Here is a 24,597-nt window from a genome sequence, read left to right as displayed (position 1 = left end):
GACCTTGGTGTGTCACCCTCCATCCCGCTCAATCCCTCAGTCACTGAGCAGGTGTCGAGCACCAGCTATGTATATGTCCCTTGGCTATTGCTTTAGATGAAGAGTAAAGGGTATCGTGGCCTCACCTTAAAGGAGCCACAACTGTGGGTGTGGTGGCTCACACCTGTAATCCCAGCACTTTGGGAGGCCAAGGTGGGAGGACCACTTGAGCTCAGGAGTTCCAGACCAGCCTATGCAACATGGTGAGACCCTGTCTCTACTACAAGTTTTTTAAAACTTAGCAGGGCCTAGTGGTATGTGCCTGTAGTCACAGCCATCTAGGAGGCTGAGGCCAGAGGATTGCCTGAGCCCAGGAGGTGGAGGTTGCAGTGAGCCAAGATTGTGCCGCTGCCCTCCAGCGTGGGCAACAGAGCAAGACATTGTCTTAAAACAACAAACAAAACAAAAAAGTAGCCACAATTGCCTTCACGCAGATCCCCTCTCCTCTCCCTTTGCAGCCACTGCCCCGTCCAGCCTCCCTGAGCTGTTGTTGGTGAAGTCTGAGTTCCCAGCACCTAGCAGAGAATTCAAAATTTGCATGGTTGCCAGGCGCAGTGGCTCACACCTCTAATGCCAACACTTTGGGAGGTCGAGGTGGGTGGATCATCTGAGGTCAGGAGTTCGAGACTAACCTGGCCAATATGGTGAAACCTGTCTCTACTAAAAATACAAAAATTAGCTGGATGCAGCCAGACGCGGTGGCTCATGCCTGTAATCCCAGCCCTTTGGAGGCCGAGGCGGGCGGATCACGAGGTCAGGAGATCAATACCAGTCTGGCTAACATGGTGAAACCCTATCTATACTAAAAATACAAAAAAAAAAAAAAAAAAAAATTAGCCAGACATGGTGGCGGGGGCCTGTAGTCCCAGCTACTTGGGAGGCTGAGGCAGGAGAATGGCGTGAACCCAGGGGGCAGAACTTGCAGTGAGCCGAGATCGCACCACTGCACTCCAGCCTGGGCAACAGAACAAGACTCAGTCTCAAAAAAAGAAAAATAAAATAAAAAAATTAGCTGGATGCGGTGGTGCATGCCTGTACTCCCAGCTACTCAGGAGGCTGAGGCTGGAGAATTGCTTGAACCTAGAGGTGGAGGTTGCAGTGAGCCGAGATCTGGCCACTGTACTCCAGCCTGGGTGACAAAGCGAGACTGTCTCAGAAAACAAAAAACAAAAAATTTGCTGGTGGCTGATGTCCCATGGCTATTCTAAAATACATTTTGTGCCTGGTAGTGGCTCACACCTGTAATTCCAACATTTTGGGAGGCTGAGGCAGGAGGATTGCTTGAGCCCAGGAGTTGGAGACCAGCCTGGGCAACATAGTAAGCCCCCATCTCTACGAAAAATAAAAATGAAATAAATACATTCCATATTCACCTGTTTCTCTCATCTACACCCACTTCCTACTCCAAGCCACCACTGTTTCTCTCCTGGATGGTTGCAGTAGCCCCCAAGCCTGTGCACTCTGGGGCCAATGTCATCGTTCATCCAGGGAGACTTTTCCTAAGTCAAAGGTGAGCAGATTGCTGTGCTCACAGCCTTCAGGGGAAAACTGGGAGAGATGGCAAAGCTGTCACAGATTGGAGGAGACAGAGATGAGGAGGGGGACTAAAGGCAATGTGGGATCCTGGAATGGATCCAGGAACAGAAAAAGGATATTAGTAGAAAAACTGGTGAATCCCATCAAGTCTGTAGCTTAGTTAATAGTATTGGAGCAGTGGCCCGGGTACAGTCATTCACACCTGTAATCCCAGCACTTTGGGAAGCCGAGGCAGGCGGATCACCTGAGGTTGGGAGTTGGAGACCAGCCTGACCAACATGGAGAAACCCCTTCTCTAATAAAAATACAAAATTAGCCGGGCGTGGTGGCTGATGCCTGTAATCCCAGCTACTTGGGAGCCTGAGGCAGAGAATGGCTTGAACCCGGGAGGCGGAGGTTGCAATGAGCTGAGATTGCGCCACTGCACTCCAGCCTGGGCAACGAGAGTGAAACTCCGTCTCAAAAAGAAAAAAAAGAAAGAAAGAAAGAAATGAGCGAAATAATGAGCGCAGTGTGGGGCCTGAGGTGTGGAGGGCTGGGCTGTATAAACTGGCAGGTTCAGGGGAGAAATCAAGGCCAGAGATGTGGACTCCAGAGTCATGGTTTTTCCCAGACAGTACTGAAAGCCAAGCAGCTAAGTGTGCAGGGAGAGGACAGAAGGGGCCCAGGAATGGGATCTGGGGCATCCGATATTTAAAAGTGAAGCAGAGGAGGTGGCCTCAGCAAAGGAGAGCGAGGTGGAGGTGGCCTCAGCAAAGGAGAGCGAGGTGGAGGTGGCCTCAGCAAAGGAGAGCGAGGTGGAGTGGTCAGTGAGGAAGGAGGCAGGCCAGGAGTGAGGGGTGGGGGAGCCCAGAGTGATTCTGTGCAAGACATTTATTTAGCACCAGGCCTGGACCATCAGCAAAGCGGGTCACTGCCGTAATGCTGCTGCTGTTCTCATTGCTGCCTCATCTATTCAGCCATGAGTGACTTATGCGCTGTAAGTAAACGTCCACTGAGCGCCTGAGTGAGCATTGCCCCTCAGCTGAAGATGCCACATCTCCATCCCCTGCTTCCCTGAGCATCTGAAGCCTCAAAACCTCTTCCTTGGAGCTCGCAAATCCCACACAGCGCAGCCAGCGCTGGGCGCACCGGCTCCCCAGCCATCTGCTCTCAGCAAAGGGCACACCATCCACTCAGACACCCAGGCCAGGAGCTGTGACCATGTATCCTCCTGTCCTGAGTACCATCAAGTCTCCTTCCTAAACCTCTCTCCTTCTCTGTCCCCTCCTCACCCTGCAACCATGCCCTTTATTTTATTTATTTATTTATTTATTTATTTGAGATGGAGTCTTATTCTGTTGCCCAGGCCGGAGTGCAGTGGGGTGATCTCGGCTCACTGCAACCTCCGCCTCCCAAGTTCAAGCGATTCTCCTGCCTCAGCATCCCGAGTAACTGGGACTACAGCCGTGTCCCGGATCTCATCAGGCTCAATATGGTGAAACCCTGTGTCTACTAAAAATACAAAAAGTTAGCTGGGCGTGGTGGCAGGCACCTGTAATCCCAGCTACTCAGGAGGCTGAGGCAGTAGAATCGCTTGAACCCAGGAGGCGGAGGTTCCAATGAGCCGAGATCACGCCACTGCACTCCAGCCTGAGAGACAGAGCAAGACTCCATTTCAAAAAAAACAAAAAAATGCCCCAGTTGTCCCAGTAATGCCTGTCACAGGTCTGTCTCCTCCTGTCCCAGATCCCAATGGGCTCACACATGGCATTCCACGTCCTCGTCCCGTTAGTCTCTTTTAATCAAGAACAGTCCCCTAGCCCCTTTTTGTCCTATGAGGAGTCCAGTCATTTTGCAGAATGTCTTTCAATTCGGGTTTGTGTGATGTTTCACTGGGGTTAGGTGTAGGCAGTGCATTTGCAGAAGGACAATTTAGAAGGGAAGGATTCTGTGCGCAACCCAGCATCCCCTCCCCCGACCCCATGCATCACATCAGGGGCATCTGATATTGGTTTGTTCCACTCTGGGGATGCTGAACTGAAGGTGGTATCTTCCTGCTCCCCCCAGCCTAAGGGCACCTCTTCTCTCAGTAATCAATGCAGAATCTGAGGAGTGATACTTTGAGACCACGGTGAAACCCCTGTTTCCTGACAACGTACCACCCTAGGGATTTTGCATCCGCCGGTGATTCGTGCCTGAACCAGTTATTGCTACGGTGGCTGCAACAGTCTTTTAACTGGTTTCTCATCCTTCAGCCCCTCCCTGCTCCAACTCATCCTTTGCACCTTTGACCTAGGGAACTTCCTAAGGCACAGGTTCAATTACATGACTTTCCTCCTCAAAAAAACCTTCAGTGGCTCCCTACTACTTAGAGAAGAAAGTCCAAACTCCTTGACTAAGGCCAGGCACAGTGGCTCACTCCTGTAATCCCCAGCCAGGAATTTGAGACAAGCCTGGCCAACATGGTGAAACCCCGTCTCTACTAAAAATACAAAAATTAGCCAGGCATGGTGTTGCAAGCCTGTAATCCCAGCTACTAGGGAGGCTGAGGCAGGAGAATCACTTGAACCCAGGAGGCGGAGGTTGCAGTGAGCCGAGATGGCACTACTGCACTCCAGCCTGGGTGTGAGACTCTATCTCAAAAAAATAAAAATAATAGCTCAAGCCTGTAATCCCAGCACTTTGGGAGGCCGAGACGGGCGGATCACGAGGTCAGGAGATTGAGACCATCCTGGCTAACCCGGTGAAACCCCGTCTCTACTAAAAAATTAAAAAAATTAGCCAGGCGAGGTGGTGGGCGCCTGTAGTCCCAGCTACTCGGGAGGCTGAGGCAGGAGAATGGTGTAAACCCGGGAGACGGAGCTTGCAGTGAGCTGAGATCCGGCCACTGCACTCCAGCCTGGGCGACAGAGCGAGACTCCGTCTCAAAAAAATAAAAAAATAAAAAATAAAAAATAAAAATAATAATAGGCCAGGCGCAGTGGCTCACGCCTATAATCCCAGCACTTTAGGAGGCTAAGATGGACAGACCACTGAAGGTCAGGAGTTTGAGACCAGTTGGGCCAACATGGTGAAATCCCGTCTCTACTAAAAATACAAAAATTAGCTGGGAAGGCCAGGCGCGGTGGCTCAAGCCTGTAATCCCAGCACTTTGGGAGGCCGAGACGGGCGGATCACGAGGTCAGGAGATCGAGACCATCCTGGCTAACACGGTGAAACCCCGTCTCTACTAAAAATACAAAAACTAGCCGGGTGAGGTGGCGGGCGCCTGTAGTCCCAGCTACTCTGGAGGCTGAGGCAGGAGAATGGCGTAAACCCGGGAGGCGGAGCTTGCAGTGAGCTGAGATCTGGCCACTGCACTCCAGTCCGGGCGACAGAGCGAGACTCCGCCTCAAAAAAAAAAAAAAAAAAATTAGCTGGGCATGGTGGCAGGAGCCTGCAACCTCAATTACTTGGGAGGCTGGGGCAGGAGAATTGCTTGAACTGGGGAGGCAAAGGTTGCAGTGAGCTGAGATTGCACCGCTGCACTCTAGCCTGGGCAACAGAGTGAGACTCCGTCCCCTCCAAAAAAAAAATAATAATAATACAGTGGGTAGCATGGTTCATTGTGGCTGCTCCATCATGACATGGGAAATGTTACTATTATTAACACTCAGGCCACCAAAGTAAGCCATGCCCAAGGTCCCAAATGGCCAGTGAGATGACTATCTGGGGGGGTCCAGGCCATCACCATGGGAACCAACCTGGCAGAAGGACTCACCCTCCTTTTTCTGGCCTGCAGTGTCTCCTCCCACAGGGGACCTGGTGAGGAGAGATGGAGTCTTTTGGGAGCTGTCAGCTCTCGGCCCCTCCTGAGGTCTCCTAGGGATCATCACTGCGAGCTCGTCCCAGCTGGGGGCCTCCTCCTGCCTCTCAACAGTGTCCCAATCCTGCCAGAGAAGGGGAGGAGAAAGTATGTTTGTGGGAGAAGAAAGGCAGCAGGACATATACTCCCCAAATGAGAGGGGTAGAAGGAAGGGAAGAGAATTGACATTAAAAAGCACTTCCCTGGCCGGGTGCGGTGGCTCACGCCTGTAATCCCAGCACTTTGGGAGGCCGAGGCAGGCAGATCACGAGGTCAGGAGATCGAGACCATCCTGGCTAACACGGTGAAACCCCGTCTCTACTAAAAAATACAAAAAATTAGCCAGGCATGGTGGCAGGCGCCTGTCGTCCCAGCTACTTGGGAGGCTGAGGCAGGAGAATGGTGTGAACCTGGGAGGCGGAGCTTGCAGTGAGTGGAGATCGTGCCACTGCACTCCAGCCTGGGCGACAGAACGAGACTCTATCTCAAAAAAAAAAAGAGCACTTCCCTGTTGGGTGCAGTGGCTCACACCTGTAATCCCAACACTTTGGGAGGCCGAGGCAGGTGGATCACTTGAGGTCAGGAGTTCAAAACCAGCCTGGCCAACATGTGGAACCCCGTCGCTACTAAAAATACAAAAACTAGCCAGGCATGGTGGTGGGTGCCTGTAATCCCAGATACTCCAGAGGCTGAGGCAGGCGAATCGCTTGAACCTGGGAGACAGAGGTTGCAGTGAGCTGAGATCATGCCACTGCATTCCAGCCCAGGTGACAGAGCAAGACTCCATCTCAAAAATAAATAAATAAAATTAAATAAAAAATAAAAAGCACTTCCTAAACCACCAAGTTCTGCGTTCTGCCCTGGGGAGGTGACAGTGAGTGGTGCCACACTTTCTGTGGCGTAGACTCCGCTCCATGGACTCAGTAAAAAGCACTTCCAGCCTGAGCAACACAGTGAGACCCTGTCTCTACAAAATTAAAAAAAAAAAAAAAAATTAGCTAGGCATGATGGTGCATGCCTGTAGTTCTAGCTACTCAGGAGGCTGAGGTCAGGGGATCACTTGAGCTGAGGAAGTCAAGGCTGTAGTGAGCCATGTTCAAGTCATTGCACTCCAGCCTGAGTGACAGAGCAAGACCCTGTCTCAACAATCAACCTTTTTTTTTTTTTTCTTTTTGAGATGGAGTTTTGCTCTTGTTGCCCAGGCTGGAGTGCAATGGCACAATCTAAGCTCACCGCAACCTCCGACCCCTGGATTCAAGTGATTCTCCTGTCTCAGCCTCCCAAGTAGCTGGGATTACAGGTGCCCACCACCACACACTGTTAATTTTTGTATTTTTAGTAGAGATGGAGTTTCACCATGTTGGCCAGGCTGGTCTTGAACTCCTGACCTCAGGTGATCGCCCACCTTGGCCTCCCAAAGTGCTGGAATTACAGGTGTGAGCCACCGCACCTGGCCTTCAATCAGTCAATTAAATAAAAAGCACGTGCTGTTAGCCTGGCACTGTGCTGGGCTCTAGCAGGTGCTAAGTGCTAAGTCGCTTATCTTCAATGAACCTAGGAGGCATGCACGTCCATTGAAGCCAAGAGCTTTGCCCAGACTCCCCGAGTTCCGCATCTGGGACTGGTATGAGATACCCCCAGGGGCCAGAGAGAAGTGGGTTCAAATCCTAGCCCCACTACTTCCCAGATGTGTGGCCTCCACTAAATTGCTCCCCCTCTGAGCCTCAGCCCCATATGGGACAACTGAAGTCCCCGCCTCCGAGGGTGTGGTGAGTCTCCCTTGAGCCCACACCCACCAAGCCCTTAGCATGGAGCTGGCCATGAAGCGCGCAAGGCTGGGTTGTTTTATTCTGAGTCTTATCACCACCCCCCTTTATTTTCCTTGTGAAGCGGTCTCCTGGGACAAGCCTGCCTCTCCAGCTCCGTGGCAGCCCCTCAAAGTGCAAATGCTAAAGGAAAGACTGCTGGGTCTTCTCTTTTCGTGGCTAAATGACCCCCGCAGCCTGCTCTCTTTCCTCTGTCCCTTGGAAATCTATGCCAGGGCTGGCCATGGGGCTCAGCACTGTGTGGTGAGGGCAGGGCCCTGGGGTTCTGTGCCACTCTTGCTCTAGACACCACACCCAACGTCCCAGCCCTCTGGCAGCCCGAGCCCGCTGGTGATTCACCCGGAGCTCCTGTCAGCTCAAACTCCTTTCCCCGTCTTTTCACAGCCAGACCCCAGCCGCCCTGGGCCAGCCTGTGCAGAAACCCCACCCTCTGGGGATTCACTGGGGTGGCCCGAGGGGCCAGCTCATGGTCCAGAGGACCTCGCCGAATTCTCTGGTGTGAGGCTTAGCCCTGGCCTGGAGGTTTAGGCGGGACCCAGGGCTGCAGATGTAGGTGTGAGCCACTCTTGTCCCCCCATCTCCCGCTCCTGGCTCACCACAGAGGACGAGTTGCTGGTATCATCAGGGGTGGCGGAGTCAGAGTCAGGGCTGGAGCTGGGGTCAGAGCTGGGGTCCTCGTTGCAGCTGCCACGCAGGGAAGTGGTCAGGCCCTCCAGATAGGGCACTGCCTCAAGATCATGGCTCCTGCTCCTGGGGGCGGCTGTGGGACCCTCTTCTGAGAGCCCTGCTGAGGGGGATGGGCCCCTGAGAGACGAGACAGACCCATGACTTTTTCCCAAAAAGTAATGGGGAGTTAGGGGTACTCCCCACCCCACCCAGGCATTCACACTCACTCACACAGGAAGCCTGGGGCCCACACACTGGTGTAGGAGAGGGAGCCAATGCTGAGGGCTGCCTCTGTGTCAGGCTTTTTATATGGGTTGCCTCGTTGAGCTAAAACAGCATCTCTTTATTTTTTTATTTTTAATTGTGTTGTTGTTGCTGTTGAGACAGAGTCTTGCTCTGTCGCCCAGGCTGGAGTGCAGTGGCAGGATCTCGACTCACCACAAGCTCCGCCTCCCAGGTTCACGCCATTCTCCTGCCTCAGCCTCCCCAGTAGCTAGGACTACAGGTGCCTGCCACCACGTCCGGCTAATTTTTTGTATTTTTTTTTTTTTTTTTTGAGAGAGAGTCTGGCTCTGTTGCCCGGACTGGAGTGCAGTGGCCAGATCGCAGCTCACTGCAAGCTCCGCCTCCCGGGTTTACGCCATTCTCCTGCTTCAGCCTCCCGAGTAGCTGGGACTACAGGCGCCTGCCACCTCGCCCGGCTAGTTTTTGTATTTTTAGTAGAGACGGGGTTTCACCGTGTTAGCCAGGATGGTCTCGATCTCCTGACCTCATGATCCGCCCGTCTCGGCCTCCCAAAGTGCTGGGATTACAGGCTTGAGCCACCGCGCCCGGCCATTTTTTGTATTTTTTAGTAGAGATAGGGTTTCACCGTGTTAGCCAGGACGGTCTAGATCTCCTGACCTCGTGATCCGCCCATCTTGGCCTCCCAAAGTGCTGGAATTACAGGCCTCAGCCACCTCGCCCGGCAATAGCATCTCTTTTTTTTTTTTTTTTGAGACGGAGTCTTGCTTTGTTGCCCAGGCTGGAATGCAGTGGCGCGATCTCGGCTCACTGCAAGCTCTGCCTCCCAGGTTCATGCCATTCTCCTGCCTCAGCCTCCCGAGTAGCTGGGACTACAGGCGTCCACCATCACACCTGCTAATTTTTTGTATTTTAGTACAGATGGGGTTTCACCATGGTGGCCAGGATGGTCTTGATCTCCTGACCTCGTGATCCACCCGCCTCGGCCTCCCAAAGTGCTGGGATTACAGGCATGAGCCACCGTGCCCGGCCATTAGCATCTCTTTAAAGTAAGTATAATAATTTGCATTTTAGGCCAGGCACGATGGCTCACAGGTTCACCAGCCCAGATGCTGAGGGAGGGAGCTGCAGAGAAAGCCCTGCTTTAAAAGAAGTCACAGGCTCAAGAAGGCTTAGCACTGGCAGTATCCCCAATGAGTGACCCACAGACTGGCCTACAGGATGATAATAAGTGATGGCCATAAAAAAGAGCTCTGTAGTCAAATGACATACTTGTCTACTTCCTTTACCCAAAAGCCACAACGCACACAGGCAAGCTAAAGGCTCTGACAAGTCCTGCAGGAAAGCTATTCAACTTCATTTATCGCAGACTTTCTGAAACATACTTGATAACAAAGCTTTTTTTTTTTTTTTTTTTTTTTTGAGACAGAGTCTCACTGTGTCACCCAGGCTGGAGTGTAATGGCACGATCTCAACTCACTGCAACCTCTGCCTCCTGGGTTCAAGCAATTCTCCTGCCTCAGCCTCCCAAGCAGCTGGGATTACAGACACCTGCCACCATGCCTGGCTAATTTTTGTATATTTAGTAGAGACAGGGTTTCCCCATGTTGGTCAGGCTGGTCTCGAACTCCTGACCTCAAGTGATCTGCCCAGCTCGGCCTCCCAAAGTGTTGGGATTACAGGCATGAGCCATTGTGCGTGGCCTGTTTATTTTTTGTTTTTCTGTTTTTTGTTTTTTTTTTGAGACGGAGTCTCGCTGTATTGCCCAGGCTGGAGTGCAGTGGCCGGATCTCGGTTCACTGCAAGCTCCGCCTCCCAGGTTCACGTCATTCTCCTGCCTCAGCCTCCCTAGTAGCTGGGACTACAGGTGCCCGCCACCTCGCCCGGCTAGTTTTTTGTATTTTTTAGTAGAGATGGGGTTTCACCGTGTTAGTCAGGACCTCGTGATCTGCCCGTCTCGGCCTCCCAAAGTGCTGGGATTACAGGCTTAAGCCACCACGCCCGGCCTTCTGTTTTTTTTTTTTTTTTAATATGTCTACCTGTGAGGAGCACATGAGTGATCCCAGCAAAATGCTGATTTGATTCAGTCCCTCTTATTTTACAGACAGGGAAACTGAGACACAGGAAGACACAGTAACTTGCTCAAGACCCATCAGGGATGGATCTGAAGCTGGAACCCAGGTTTCTAGACTCTCAGGCCATGGCCTGCCAAGGTATCATGACCTTAAAGGGGGAACTGCCACTCAGGCCTGAGGGTGGAAGGAACCCCAGAGCCTGGAGCAGTGCACACCCAGGTAGGTGGGTGACAGCAGGTGCCCCTGGGTGCAAGGACTGTTTACTCTTTTAAAGCTGTGCAAAGGGAACCAGGAAATGTGAGTAGGCTGTGGCTATGCCCACTGCAAGGTGGGTGCACAGCAGCACACGCCCTGGGGCAAAGCTGAGCTCGGTCTTGGGAGGTTATGGGCAGGGCAGGAGCCCCGGGAGAGACAGCCAGGGTTGGGGAGGGGAGGCTCAGCCACCCAAGTGCAAGCAGGGTGGTGTGATCTGAGTTATTCCTGTCTGCCCAAGGAGAATGCCCACCGCCCACCTGTGCCTAGGTTTGGAGAACTGACCACGTGACCCATGCCAGCAGCCATTAGACAGGTGCTGCCTTGGGGAAGGAGTGCAAATGGGAAGGGCAAGGGCATTCCACCCCATGAAGCCGTTCCCCGGGCCCTGGGGCTCTACCCACCTCCTGGGCCCTGGCCCAAGGCCCGGGTCCACCACAGACCGGCAGCCGGAGGTTGAGGCGCTGAGTGGGTCCTCAGGGGCAGGTGGGCATCGAGGCAGGTCGCAGTAGGGCACCTCAGTACCTGAAGGGCTCCTGAGCTCCTGGGCCAGGGTTGGAGAGAGGAGACAGCTCAGCACCCACGTGGGGTCTCCCCTCCCCCTGCACAGCCCCTCCCAGCGGCGTGGGAGTCTCCAGGCATCTCCTCCAGGGATCTCGCACTTCTCAAGGAGCTGCCCATCAGGCTGGAAGCGCCCCTTGGGACTCAAGCCGAGGGCTGGCTGAGGTACCCGGTGTGTGCATGCACACGTGTGTGTACACATACGGGCCTTGGAGCAGGTATGTGTGTGGATAAAGGCCTGGTATTGGGGGCACGTGTGTCCACATAGGTGGAGTGAGCTCTTGCGCATGCATGCCTGCGCAGGTCCCGCGGGTACACCAATCCATATGTTTGCATCAGTGCAAGTTTATGTTTATATGCATGTATGTTGTGCGCCCCAGAACAAGGTGGAAAGAAGGATCCACCAGGGTCTTTTGCGGCCAAAAGACAAGGGTGAGGAGGAAGGATTAGGCTGGCTGAGAGAAGGAAGAGGTCTGAGGGAGGAAGAGGCAGTTTGATGGTAGAGGAGATGGGAAAACAAGGTCTTGGAGGACAGAAGAGATTTGCCCCACTAAAGGAGAGGCAGGGGCTCCAGGGCTGCAGGGTCAAGGCCCCAGGAAAAGGGCGGGGGTCTGGAGCCAGCTGCCCGCTCCTCTCTCCCTCCACCCTTGGCAAGGCCACACCTGTGAAGGCTGGTCTGGTGCTGGGCTCACCAGGGGAGAACGGTTGCTTACCTCCAGGGCCCCCCCCAATTCCTCCCCACCTCTGGAGAGCGGCAGGTCCCTCCCCTGGTGGTGGGAGACAGCGGCCATGGCACCCTGCGCCCCGCCTCCTCTCGGATTACCTGGGCTGCGGGCTCTGGCGGTGGTGGCGGCTGTCGGCTGTCAGCACCCTCATCCCCGGGGGGCTCCGGCTCAGGCCCCCACGCTGCCGCCCTCCCAGGCCCCGACTCCGGGCTGTGGTGGCAACAGCAGCCGAGGCAGTGGAAACCTTAGAGGGGCCAGCTTTGGGAGCAGGGGCCCCTCATTACTGTTTCATAAGCCGGGGCCCAGCCAAGAACAATGCAGGACTTGAAACCGCAGGAACCCGATCCCAGCAGCTCACCTGAGAGCCGGGAGGGGCAGGAGCCTGGGCATGGGATCCCTGGGGACCCTGGAGCCTAGAGCCCGGGGCCAAGGCAGCAGCCTGGTCGGCACCATGGGGTGGGCACAGGCTCTCCAGGTTCCAAGAAGGCCACCGCTGGGGGTCAGGCGGTGCCAAGAAGTGGGGTCGGGGTGTCTGCCGTGACATCCAGGCCAGGGGAGCTTGGCAGGATTCAGTTTCGCCCCCTGCCCTGCAGCCAGATTCTGATCAGAGCTCGGCAGCAGGAGGTGTCAGATCCACAGCCGGGCCTGGCGCCTTGGCCACCCAGGGGACGGCACAGCAGAAATTAGGAGAGACTCGCCAGGCATCATCCAGGGGTCTCTGCCCCACCAGGCCCAGCAGGAGCCTCAGCCTGATGTGACACCTCATCCTGGCTTTCATCCCAGCTCCTGTCACCACCCCACCACCCACTCGAGTGGGCCCCACAGTCAGTCCCCAGCTCTGATTTCCTGTCTGGCGGGTCAGCACTGGCTCTGGCTTCAGATAGACCTCGGGCCCCATCCTGGCTCCTCCACTTCCCAGCTTGTGACCTCAGGCCGATGACTTCCCCTTTTGGAGACTTGTTTTCTCCTCTCGGAAATGGAGGCTGAGATGCAACCAAGACCTGGGCCATGTGTATCCTCTCTGTGCCTCAGTTATCTCATCTACAAAACCAGCAGGATAGTAGGACCCACCTCCTAGGGGTGTTCTGAGAATTAAATAAGTTAATATTTGTAAAGGGATTTTTTTTTTTTTTTGAGACAGAGTTTCGCTCTTGTAGCCCAGGTTAGAGTGCAATGGCGTAGTCTCGGCTCACTGCAACCTTCACCTCCTGGGTTCAAGCAGTTCTCCTGCCTCAGCCTCCCCAGTAGCTGTGATTACAGGTGATACCATGCCTGGCTAATTTTTCTATTTTTAGTAGAGACAGGGGTTTGCCATGTTGGCCAGGATGGTCTCGAACTCCTGATGGCAGGTGATCTGTCTGCCTCAGCCTCCCAAAGTGCTGGGATTACAGGCGTGAGCCACCGTGCCCAGCCCCTAAAAAATTTTCATTAAATTGACAGGGTTTTGCCATGTTGCCCAGGCTGGTCACAAACTCCTGGGCTCAATTAATCCTCCCACCTTGGACGCCCAAAGTGCTTGGATTATAGGTGTGAGCCACTGTGCCCAGCCAATTTTTTTTTTTTTTTTTTTTTTTTTTTTTTGAGACAGAGTCTTACTCTGTTGCCCAGGCTGGAGTGCAGTGGCAAGATCTCAGCTCACTGTAACCTCCACCTCCTGGGTTCAAGTGATTCTCATGCCTCCGCCTTCTGAGTAGCTGGGACTATAGGTGCACACCACCATGCCTGGGTTAGATAGATAGATAGATAGATAGATAGATAGATAGATTTTTTTTTTTTTTTTTTTTTGAGACAGAGTCTTGCTCTGTCTCCCAGGCTGGAGTGCAGGGGCGCCTTCTCGGCTCACTGCAAGCTCTGCCTCCTGGGTTCACGCCATTCTGCCTCAGCCTCCTGAGTAGCTGGGACTACAGGTGCCTGCCACCATGCCCAGCTAATTTTTTGTATTTTTAGTAGAGACGGGGTTTCACCGTGTTAGCCAGGATGGTCTCGATCTTCCTGACCTCGTGATCTGCCCGCCTCGGCCTCCCAAAGTGCTGCAATTGCAGGCGTGAGCCACTGTGCTCGGCCAATTTTTATATTTTTAGTAGAGATGGGGTTTCACCGTGTTGCCCAGGCTGGTCTCGAACTCCTGCGCTCAAGTTGATCCGCCTGTCTCAGCTCTCAAAGTGCTGGGATTACAAGCATCAGCCACCGTGTCTGGCCTCAATTTTTTTTTTTTTTTTTTTTGTGAGATGGAATCTGGCTGTGTCACCCAGGCTGGAGTACAGTGGCGTGATCTCAGCTCACTGCAAGCTCTGCCTCCTGGGTTCACGCCATTCTCCTGCCTCAGCCTCCCGAGTAGCTGGGATTACAGGCACCCGCCACCATGCCCTGCTAATTTTTGTATTTTTAGTAGAGTCAGGATTTCACCATGCTAGTTAGGCTAGTCTCAAACTCCTGACCTCGGGTGATCCACCCGCCTCAGCCTCCCAAAGTGCTGGGGTTACAGGCGTGAGCCACCGCGCCCAACCCAGTGTCAGTTTTTTACTATCACATCTGGTACACAGGGAGCTGTTTCCTGCCCAGAGTTGGGTCCCAGGGCCTGGCTCAGAGACACAACAATCACCCCTCATGCATTTGCCAAAGGAGAGTTTCACAGCCTCAGATCATCATCAGAGCAACTGGAGGCTCAAGAAGGTGGAGGATTTGATGTTGTGCCCCTCTCTGATCTCTTTTTTTTTTGTCAGATAGAGTCCCGCCCTGGCAATGGCATGATCACAGTGCACTGCAGCCTCGATCTCCTGGGCTCAAATGATCCTCCTGCCTCAGCCTTCCAAGTAGCTGGGACTGCACGCGTGTACCAATACATCCGTTAATTTTTTATTTTGTAGGGATGGGATCTCACTTTGTTACTTAGGCTGATCTTGAACTCCTGGTTTCAAGCACATCCTTCAGCCTCAGCCTCCTAAAGTGCTGTGATCACAGGCAGGAGCCATTGTGCCCGGCCTCCTCTCTTACCTTGAAACCGTCTCTGGTCTTGGCTACTGGGGAGAAGGGGCACATTGTGGGGTTTGCCTCCAAGCCTCTGGCCTTCCTGTCTGTCTTTGCTGATTCCCTGGCCTCCACCCAGGCCTCTTCTCATCTCATTCCACACTTTCCTCCGCAGAGGATAGCCTCATCCATGAGCAAGACTTTGGTCAGTGACAGATCCTGAAGACTCGCAGGTCTCCATCTCCTGTGGTGGTCTGGCCCTGAGCTCCAGCTCCCACAATTCACTAACCTCCCCCTCATCTCCACTGTGTCCTGCCAGCACCCCACACCATGCCCCAGACAACTCCAAACAGACCTCCCAACCCAAGTACCCTGCCTGGAGAAGTAACAGGAGTCAGCCATGGGTTTCTCCCCTCCCTCACCCCCAAATCCTGTAGATGTGCCCGTTCAATTAGCTCGGAAATGTGTCAATTTGCCTCCGTCTCAAAGCCCTGATCATCTCTGGCACCGATGAGTACGTGCACCTTTTCCTGGCAGGTCATCTGATTCACTCTTACCAGCCTGCACACTCCATTCTCTCTGCCCAGCAATCAGAGTGACTGTGAAAAAAGCAAATCACAGCCAGGTGCGGTGGCTCAAGCCTGTAATCCCAGCACTTTGGGAGCCTGAGATGGGCGGATCACGAGGTCAGGAGATTGAGACCATCCTGGCTAACACGGTGAAACCCTGTCTCTACTAAAAATACAAAAAATTAGCTGGGCATGGCATGGTAGCAGGTGCCTGTAGTCCCAGCTACTCGGGAGGCTGAGGCAGGAGAATGTCGTGAACCCGGGAGGCGGAGCTTGCAGTGAGCCGAGATCGCGCCACTGCGCTCCAGCCTGGGCGACAGAGCGTGACTCCGTCTCAAAAAAAAAAGAAAAAAGCAAATCAGAACATGTCACTCCTTTATTGGTGGCTCACACCTGTAATCTCAGCACTTTGGGAGGCCAAGGAGGGTGGATTGCTTGAGGCCAGCATTTCAAGACCAGCCTGAGTAGCATGGTGAAGCCCCATCTCTACTAAAAATACAAAAACTAACTGGGCTTGGTGGCGCATGCCTGTAGTCTCAGCTACTTGGAAGGCAGAGGCAGGAGAATCGCTTGAACCTGGGAGACGGAGGTTGCAGTGAGCCGAGATCATGCCTCTGCACTCGAGCCTGGGCGACAGAGTGAGACTCCATCTCAAAAAAAAAAAAAACCAAAACAAAACAAAACTCAGAATCTTAAGTCCTCAAGATGTCCGCAAAGCCGCACAAGGCCAGTGAGACCAGGCCCCCCCCATTCTCCATCCTTGTCCTATAGCTCCTCTGTGCCCCCTCTTGCTGTCCTCTCCAGCCCAACATGCAGCCTCCTTTCTGCCTCAGGGCTTTTGCATATTCTTTGTTTGTTTTGTTTTGTTTTGTTTTGAGAGGATTCTCCCTCTGTCGCCCAGGCTGGAATACAGTAGTATAATCTTGGCTCACTGCAACCTCTGCCTCCTGGGTTCAAGAGATTCTCCTGCCTCAGCCTCCCGAGTACCTGGGAATACAGGCACCTGCCACCACACCTGGCTAATTTGTGTATTTTTAATAGAGATGGGGTTTCACCATGTTGGCTAGGGTGGTCTTGAACTCCTGACCTCAGGTGCCCACCCATCTCGGTCTCCCAAAGTGCTGAGATTACAGGCATGAACCACTGCACCCAGCCTATTTGTTTGTTTTGTTTTTGAGACAGGGTCTCACTGTGTTGCCCTGGCTGGAGTGCACTGGCACGCTCACAGCTCACTGCAACCTTAAACTCCTGGGCTCCAGTGATCCTCCCACATCAGCCTTCTGACTAGCTGGGACTACAGGTGTGCACCATCCTGCCTGGCTAATTTTTTTCTTTTTTTTGGTAGAAATGGGGTCTCACTATGCTGCCCAGGCTGGTCTCAAACTCCTGAGTTCAAGTGATCCTCCTGCCTCAGCCTCCCAAAGTGCTGGCATTACAGGTATGAGCTGCCGTGCCAGGCTGGCCTTTGCACATTCTACTCCCTTCCTCTCCTCTTCCTGCAATTTCACTGACTAATGCTAATGCCTGCACAGCCTTTACCAAGCAGCTGAAATGTCATTTTTTTGGAGACACTTTCCCCAATGCCCTATCCTTTACCTTCATGCCACTTACTGTTCCTTTATACATTTATCACAACCAAGATTAAATAATAATGTGCACGATTACTTTCTTACTGTCCATTTCTCTTGCTAGACTACAAGCCCTATGAAGTCAAGCCAGGGATATGTCCCCCTCTCCTCATCTCCTCCTCCTTCTCCCTCTCCCCTCCTCTCCCCCTCCCCCTCCCTCTCCCTGTTTTCTTTTCTGTTCTGTTCTGTTCTGCTCTGCTCTGTTCTGAGACATAGTCTAACTCTGTCACCTAGGCTGAAATACAGTAATGCAATCATGGCTCACTGCAGCCTCCACCTCCCAATCTCAGGTGATCCTCCCACCTCAGCCTCCCAAGTAACTGAGACTGTAGCTGCATGCCACTATGCCCAGCTAATTTTTTTTTTTTTTTTTTGAGACGGAGTCTGGCTCTGTCGCCCAGGCTGGAGTGCTGTGGCCGGATCTCAGCTCACTGCAAGCTCCGCCTCCTGGGCTTACGCCATTCTCCTGCCTCAGCCTCCCGAGTGGCTGGGACTACAGGCGCCCGCCACCTCGCCCAGCTAGTTTTTTGTATTTTTTAGTAGAGACGGGGTTTCACCATGTTAGCCAGGACGGTCTCGATCTCCTGACCTCGTGATCCGCCCGTCTCGGCCTCCCAAAGTGCTGGGATTACAGGCTTGAGCCACCGCGCCCGGCGCCCAGCTAATTTTTTAAATTTTTCGTAGAGATGGGGTTTTGCCATGTTGCCAGGCTGGTCTCGAACTCCAAGTGATCCGTCTGCCTTGGCCTCCCAAAATACTGGGATTACAGGAGTGAGCCACTGCGCCCAGCTGTGCCTTTGTGATTTATCACGATTTCCCCAACATCTAGTATAATTCCTGGCACATTTTAAGCACCTATTTTAGTATATATGAATTCGTGAGCTGACCCAAGGTCTCAGGTGGGAAATGGTGGGATTGAGACTAGAACTCAGACCAGCCTGAATTCAGAGCTCTCCTGTTTCATGCTTGCCATCTTCCAACCACTGGGAGAAGGTCATTTGCATGAAAGATGGACTCCCAGGCATCTGTTCCCTGAACCTGAACTTGCAGGTGAGCACAGGAAAGCTATTATTAGAGGTATCAAGACTGGTAGAAGCCAGGCGCGGTGGCTCACTCCTGTAATCTCAGCACTTTGGGAGGCTGAGGCGGGTGGATCACTTGAGGTCAGGAGTTCGAGAACAGCCTGGCCAACATGGCGAAACCCCACCTCTACTAAAAATACAAAAATCAGACAGGCATAGTGGCGGGCGCCTGTAATCCCAGCTACCAGCTACTTGGGAGGCTGAGGTGCAAGAATTGCTTGAACCCGGGAGGCAGAGGTTGCAGTGGGCCGAGACTGCACCACTGCAGTCTGGCCTGAGTGACACAGCAAGACTCTGTCTCAAAAAAAAAAAAAAAAATACTAGTAGAAAAGAGTCCTCCAAGGTTTACTTTTCTGGTCAGGAAGGGGGAAGACATGAAACTAACATGAACTGAATTAGCCACATGTGGCTTGGGCTAAGCAGTGCCAGATGTCCTGAATGAGAAGCCTACTGCCCCAACTTCAGCCATGAGGACAGTGAAGCCAGAGAAGTTAACCCCAGGTGACACAGCAGGTCATGGCAAACCTAGGACTGGAGCTCGGGCCTGCCTGGCTCCCAAGCCCAACAGCAGTAACCCCTTCCCAATGGCACCTCTAGGAAACTAACCCCTGCATGAAACTGGCTGCCAGGCTCAAGGGGAGCTGCAGGCCGGGCACGGTGGCTCACGCCTGTAATCCCAGCACTTTGGGAGGCTGAGGTGGGCGAATAACGAGGTCAGGAAGATTGAGACCATCCTGGTTAACACGGTGAAGCCCCATCTCTACTAAATATACAAAAAATTAGCCGGGTGTAGTGGCAGGCGCTTGTAGTCCCAGCTACTCGGGAGGCTGAGGCAGGAGAATGGCGTGAACCTGGGAGGCGGAGCTTGCAGTGAGTCGAGATAGCGCCACTGCACTCCAGCCTGGGCAACAGAGCGAGACTCTGTCTCAAAAAAAAAAAAAAAAAAAAGAGGAGCTTCAGACCCCAGTGGGAATGACGAAGCCATGGGGGTCAAGGTTGGAAGGGCCCTCGGAGGTTCATGGGTCCGAGGTTTCTCATCGTGTGTGTATCAGGTCCTCTGTGTTTGCGTGCATGGGGGCTTGGCAGCAGACTACATCAATCACAAAGTAAGAAAAGGACTCTTCTTCACTCCTTCAATAACTTGAAGAAGAAAATCTGGGCCGGGCGCAGTGGCTCACGCCTGTAATTCCAGCACTTTGGGAGGCTGAGGCGGGCAGATCACGAGGTCAAGAGATCGAGGCCAGCCTGACCAACATGGTGAAACCCAGACTCTACTAAAAATACAAAAATTATCCAGGCGTGGTGGTGCACTCCTGTAATCCCAGGTATTCAGGAGGCTGAGGCAGGAGAGTCACTTGAACCTGGGAGACGGAGGTTGCCATGAGCCGAGATTGAGCCACTGAACTCCAGCCTCACGACAGGGATTCCGTCTCAAATAAAAAAAAAAAAAGAAAAGAAAAAAATAAAAGAAAAGGACTCTTCTTCACTCTTTTAATAACTTGAAGAAGAAAATCTCCAGATCTCCAGACCAGGTGCAATGTCTCACACCTGTTATCCCTGAAGTTACGGAGGTTGAGGTGGGGGGATCGCTTGAGCCCAGGAACTTGAGACTAGCCCTGGCAACATAGTGAGATCCCGTCTCTACAAGAAAATTAGCCGGGCATGGTGGCATGTGCCTATAGTCCCAGCTACTCAGGAGGCTGAGATGGGAAGATCATTTGAGCCTGGGAGGTCGAGTCTACAGTAAGCCATGGTTGGACCACTGCACTCCAGCCTGGGCTACAGAGCAAGACCCTATCTCCAAAAGGGAAAAAAAAAAGAGAGAGAGAGAGAGAAAGAAAATCTCCAGATGATGCTGGTGTATTCTTAACATCTCTCTAACATCTGCTAATCTCCCTTTTTTTTTTTTTTTTTTTTTTTTTTGAGACGGAGTCTCGCTCTGTCGCCCAAGCTGGAGTGCAGTGGCCGGATCTCAGCTCACTGCAAGCTCCGCCTCCCGGGTTCACGCCATTCTCCTGCCTCAGCCTCCCGAGTAGCTGGGACTACAGGCGCCCACCACCTCGCCCGGCTAGTTTTTTTGTACTTTTTAGTAGAGACGGGGTTTCACCGTGTTAGCCAGGATGGTCTCGATCTGACCTTGTGATCCCCTCGCCTCGGCCTCCCAAAGTGCTGGGATTACAGGCTTGAGCCACCGCGCCCGGCCTGCTAATTTCCCTTTTTGATAAAGAGACAGCAGGACTCAAGCTCAGAGCCTCCCACAGAAAACACTCTTGGCCCTCGGAGCCCAGTGCCGCCGCCATGTCCTCCAGGGCTAGCGCGAGCGCCCTGCAGTGCCTGGTGGAGCAGCTCAAGTTGGAGGCTGGCGTGGAGAGGATCGAGATCCCTCAGGCAGCTGCAGAGCTTCAACAGTACTGTATGCAGAATGCCTGCAAGGATGCCCTGCTGGTGGGGGTTCCAGCCGGAAGTAACCCCCTCCAGGAGCCCAGATCCTGTGCTTTACTCTAAAGACTCTAGGAGAGAAGTTCACTGAGGAATGCCTTCAAGCACAAAGTGATGAATGACTGCCTTCAAGTCTCAAGAAAACACTTTTCCCTAGCTCTAATTAGAGATATTTTAGCCCTTTCCTGTGGCCTGGTCCTATAGCGAAAATCACAGAAATTCATGAGCTTCTACTTGAGTGAGGAAACTGGGTGAAGGAATAGAGTTTTAAATAGCAATAGCCAGGCCGGGTGTGGTGGCTCAAGCCTGTAATCCCAGCACTTTGGGAGGCCGAGACGGGCAGATCACGAGGTCAGGAGATCGAGACCATCCTGGCTAACACGGTGAAACCCCGTCTCTACTAAAAATACAAAAAACTAGCCGGGGGAGGTGGCGGGCGCCTGTAGTCCCAGCTACTCGGGAGGCTGAGGCAGGAGAATGGCGTAAACCCGGGAGGCGGAGCTTGCAGTGAGCCGAGATCCGGCCACTGCACTCCAGCCTGGGCGACAGAGCGAGACTCCGTCTCAAAAATAAATAAATAAATAAATAAATAAATAGCAATAGCCTGTTTTTTTTTGTGCAAGGACTTTTATACGTAAGACAAACAAAAACCTTACCACCAAATATACCAAAATGCACCTGTTTCATAAGTGAGTTACTAATATTTCTATACCTGCAATATCATGTATGTTTTATTTACTGGATGTTTACATTTTAAGAAGGAAAATAGTTGTGTTTATTTAAACAATTGAATACTTGTAAACTGTTGTTCCTGGAAGATATTTAACACATAAAAAATGTGTTCTTTTCTCATGAATTCACAATTCCTAAATGAATACAAGAAAGTACAAATTGCTGGGAGGAAGAATAGGCTTTACTAATTGACTGATGTCTTGATTTTTTCTTTTTTTTTTTTTTGAGATGGAGTCTCGCTGTGTATCCCAGACTGGAGTGCAGTGGTGCGATCTCAGCTCACTGCACCTCCACCTCCCGGGTTCACGCCATTCTCCTACCTCAGCCTCCCGAGTCGCTGGGACTACAGGCGCCTGCCACCATGTCCGGCTAATTTTTTGTATTTTTAGTAGAGACGGGGGTTTCACTGTGTTAGCCAGGATGGTCTTGATCTCCTGACCTCGTGATCCACCCGCCTCAGCCTCCCAAAGTGCTGGGATTACAGGCGTGAGCCACCACGTCTGGCCGATTTTTCTAAATGGGAAGATTGTTTTATTTTTAACACTAAATATAGGAGCAGTTTCTTAGCAAACTTGTTTGGAAAAGTTAACGTTATGATGTGCATTAGGCTGCCCCATTGTGTATATAAATAAAGCAGATTTGATCTTTGTAAAAAAAAGAAAAGAAAAGAAAAGAAAACACTCGAGGCCAGGTGCAGTGGCTCACGCCTGTAATCCCAGCACTCTGGGAGGCTGAGGCAGGTGGATCACCTGAGGTCAGGAGTTTAACACCAGCCTGGCCAACATGGCGAAACCCTGTCTCTACTGAAAATACAAAAATTAGCTGGGCATGGTGACAGGCACCTGTAATCCCAGCTACTTGGAAGGCTGAGGCAGGAGAATCGCTTGAACCAGGAGGCAGAGGTTGTGGTGAGCTGAGATCACGGCACTGCACTCCAGCCCTGGCAACAGAGTGAGACTCCGTCTTACAAAAAAAAAAAAAAAAAAAAGAAAAGAAAAGAAAACACTCGAGGCCAGGTGCAGTGGCTCACGCCTGTAATCCCAGCACTCTGGGAGGCTGAGGCAGGTGGATCACCTGAGGTCAGGAGTTTAACACCAGCCTGGCCAACATGGCGAAACCCTGTCTCTACTGAAAATACAAAAATTAGCTGGGCATGGTGACAGGCACCTGTAATCCCAGCTACTTGGAAGGCTGAGGCAGGAGAATCGCTTGAACCCAGGAGGCAGAGGTTGTGGTGAGCTGAGATCACGGCACTGCACTCCAGCCCTGGCAACAGAGTGAGACTCCGTCTTACAAAAAAAAAAAAAAAAAAGAAAGAAAGAAAAAAGAAAGAAAGAAAGAAAAAGAAAACACTCTCGAGTTAGGGTTTAATGACATTTCTGTTTTGTTTTTTTCTTTTTCTACCTTTCTTCTGTGTTTTGTTTTTTTTGAGACAGGCTGGAGTGCAGTGGCATGTACTCAGCTCACCACAACCTCCGCCTCCCGGGTTCAGGTGATTCTCCTGCCTCAGCCTCCCGAGTAGCTGGGATTACAGGCGTGCACCACCACGCCCAGCTAATTTTTATATTTTTAGTAGAGATGGAGTTTCACCATGTTGGCCAGGCTGGTTTCGAACTCCCGACCTCAGGTGATCCACCTGCCTTGGCCTCCCAAACTGCTGGGATTACAGGTGTGAGCCACTGCACCCAGGCTCTACCTTTCTCCTTAACTTTATATACACAGGAAATAATTACAGTTTTCTACTTGTGTTGATGATGTGAAGTTTTGTTACAATAGGAGAGGAAAAAGATGATTTAAAGACTAACAAAGTAAGTAATAGATTAGATGAGGCTATGGTAACAATCCTATCATATAAGCAGGAGGAAAGTGACTGAAGATTGTGAAACATTCACATGGTTCAACCACTTCATTGCAATGTGGGAAAACCGAGACTCTGGCCAGGAGGAAGGTCAGCATCTGGGTTCAACTGTGAGTAAGCGGACACCACAGGCCCAGTCCTTCACCCATGCCCCCATCCCAAACCACCTCAACCACGTGGAAAACTGGCTCACCTGGTATCTTGCTCCATGGGCCTCCTCAGGGTGGAAGCAGTTTTGATGGTGGTTCTGGGTAAGCATGTTGGCCTCGAAGTGTTCACAGGGGGCACCCCCAGGCACCTCCTCCATATTGGGTGAGTCAGGCCAGGGCAGTTCCTATAATCCAATGGCTGAACCTCTAGGTGAGGCCTGGCAAAAACAAGGGAGAGGCAAAGACCAGATGACTGGCTAGCCACTCACCTGAACCTCAGCCCCAGTTGCCCCAGTTTCCAGACAAGGACCAAGGAAATAAGGTTACTCATCCATTCCATTGGATGTTCCTATTCTCCATCCATTCCTGTTCATTTATTCACTCAACAAACACTCGCTAAGCACCTACTAAGCACCCAAGCACTCTGCCAGCATTTGATGTGCGATTTCTAGTCCTTACTGCAGTGTTGCTAAAAGTGCATGCCAAGGACTCTGCATTACACCCTCCTGGGCTGTTCATAAAAATGCAGATACCAGGCCGGGCACAGTGGCTGATGCTTGTAATCCCAGCACTTTGGGAGGCCGAGGTGGGCCGATCACTTGAGGTCAGGAGTTCGAGACCAGCCTGGCCAATATAGGGAAACCCCGTCTCTACTAAAAATACAAAACTCAGCCGGGTGTGATGGGGCGTGCCTGCAATCCCAGCTACTTGGGAGCCTGAGGCAGGAAGATGGCTTGAACCCAGAAGGCGGAGGTTGCAGTGAGCCAAGATCGCGCCATTGCACTCCAGCCTGGGCAACTGAGTGAGACTCCATCTCAAAACAAAAAACAAAAAAATGCAGATTCCAGCTGGGCCCAGTGCGGACGGATCATTTGAGCCCAAGAGTTCAAGCCCAGCCTGGGCAACTGGCGAAACCCCGTCTCTACAAAAAATACAAAAATTAGCTGGGCATGGTGGTGCGTGCCTGTAGTCCCAATTACTCAGAAGGCTGAAGCAGGAGAATCGCTTGAACCCAGGAGGTGAAGGTTGCAGTGAGCCAAGATCGCACCACTGCACTCCAGCCTGGGTGACAAAAGCGAGACTCTGTCGTTAAAAAAAAAAAAAAAAAGTGATTTCCCAGATGATTCTAGTGCACCCCAAAGTTTGAGTGTCCTTGTATTATAGCTACTCTGCATTGTAGATCCAATTAATGCCAATTTTAGATCAGGCAACTAAGGCTCAGAGAGGTCCCTTTGCTCGCTCAAGGTCACAGTGGCTGATTCAAACGGAGGCCTGTGTGTGTCCCTGCTGTCTTGGAGGTGGAAGTGAGGAGCACTGGATCATGCTGCCGACTCGCACAGTTCCCTTGGGAAGCGCGGCGAGGGAGGCAAAAGGCTGGCCAGATATTTTCAGAGTTGAGGATGACGTCTTTGGCAAACATGAAC

General features: G+C 52.2%; 2 protein-coding genes across 2 annotated transcripts in view; one reads left to right on the top strand and one right to left on the bottom strand.

The window, feature by feature from the left end:
* TRIOBP (TRIO and F-actin binding protein) overlaps positions 1-24,597 on the bottom strand; it is an 82,002-nt gene that overhangs the window by 55,473 nt on the left and 1,932 nt on the right. Inside the window, 4 exon segments of the mRNA XM_033188935.1 lie at positions 5,318-5,486; positions 7,824-8,031; positions 10,868-11,007; positions 23,218-23,391. Of these exon segments, the coding sequence (XP_033044826.1) occupies positions 5,318-5,486; positions 7,824-8,031; positions 10,868-11,007; positions 23,218-23,331 (631 nt within the window). The 5' untranslated portion in view covers positions 23,332-23,391.
* Positions 20,204-20,714, top strand: LOC117070184 (guanine nucleotide-binding protein G(I)/G(S)/G(O) subunit gamma-10-like). The gene has a single exon (XM_033188920.1). The coding sequence runs from the start codon at positions 20,294-20,296 to the stop codon at positions 20,498-20,500; it is 207 nt and encodes a 68-aa protein (XP_033044811.1). The 5' UTR covers positions 20,204-20,293; the 3' UTR covers positions 20,501-20,714.

This window comes from Trachypithecus francoisi, unplaced genomic scaffold, assembly GCF_009764315.1.
Source record: "Trachypithecus francoisi isolate TF-2019V2 unplaced genomic scaffold, Tfra_2.0 Contig01580, whole genome shotgun sequence".
NCBI lineage: Eukaryota > Metazoa > Chordata > Mammalia > Primates > Cercopithecidae > Trachypithecus > Trachypithecus francoisi.
Note: the sequence above shows the minus strand (reverse complement) of the source record. Positions and strands in the feature narration are given on the sequence as shown.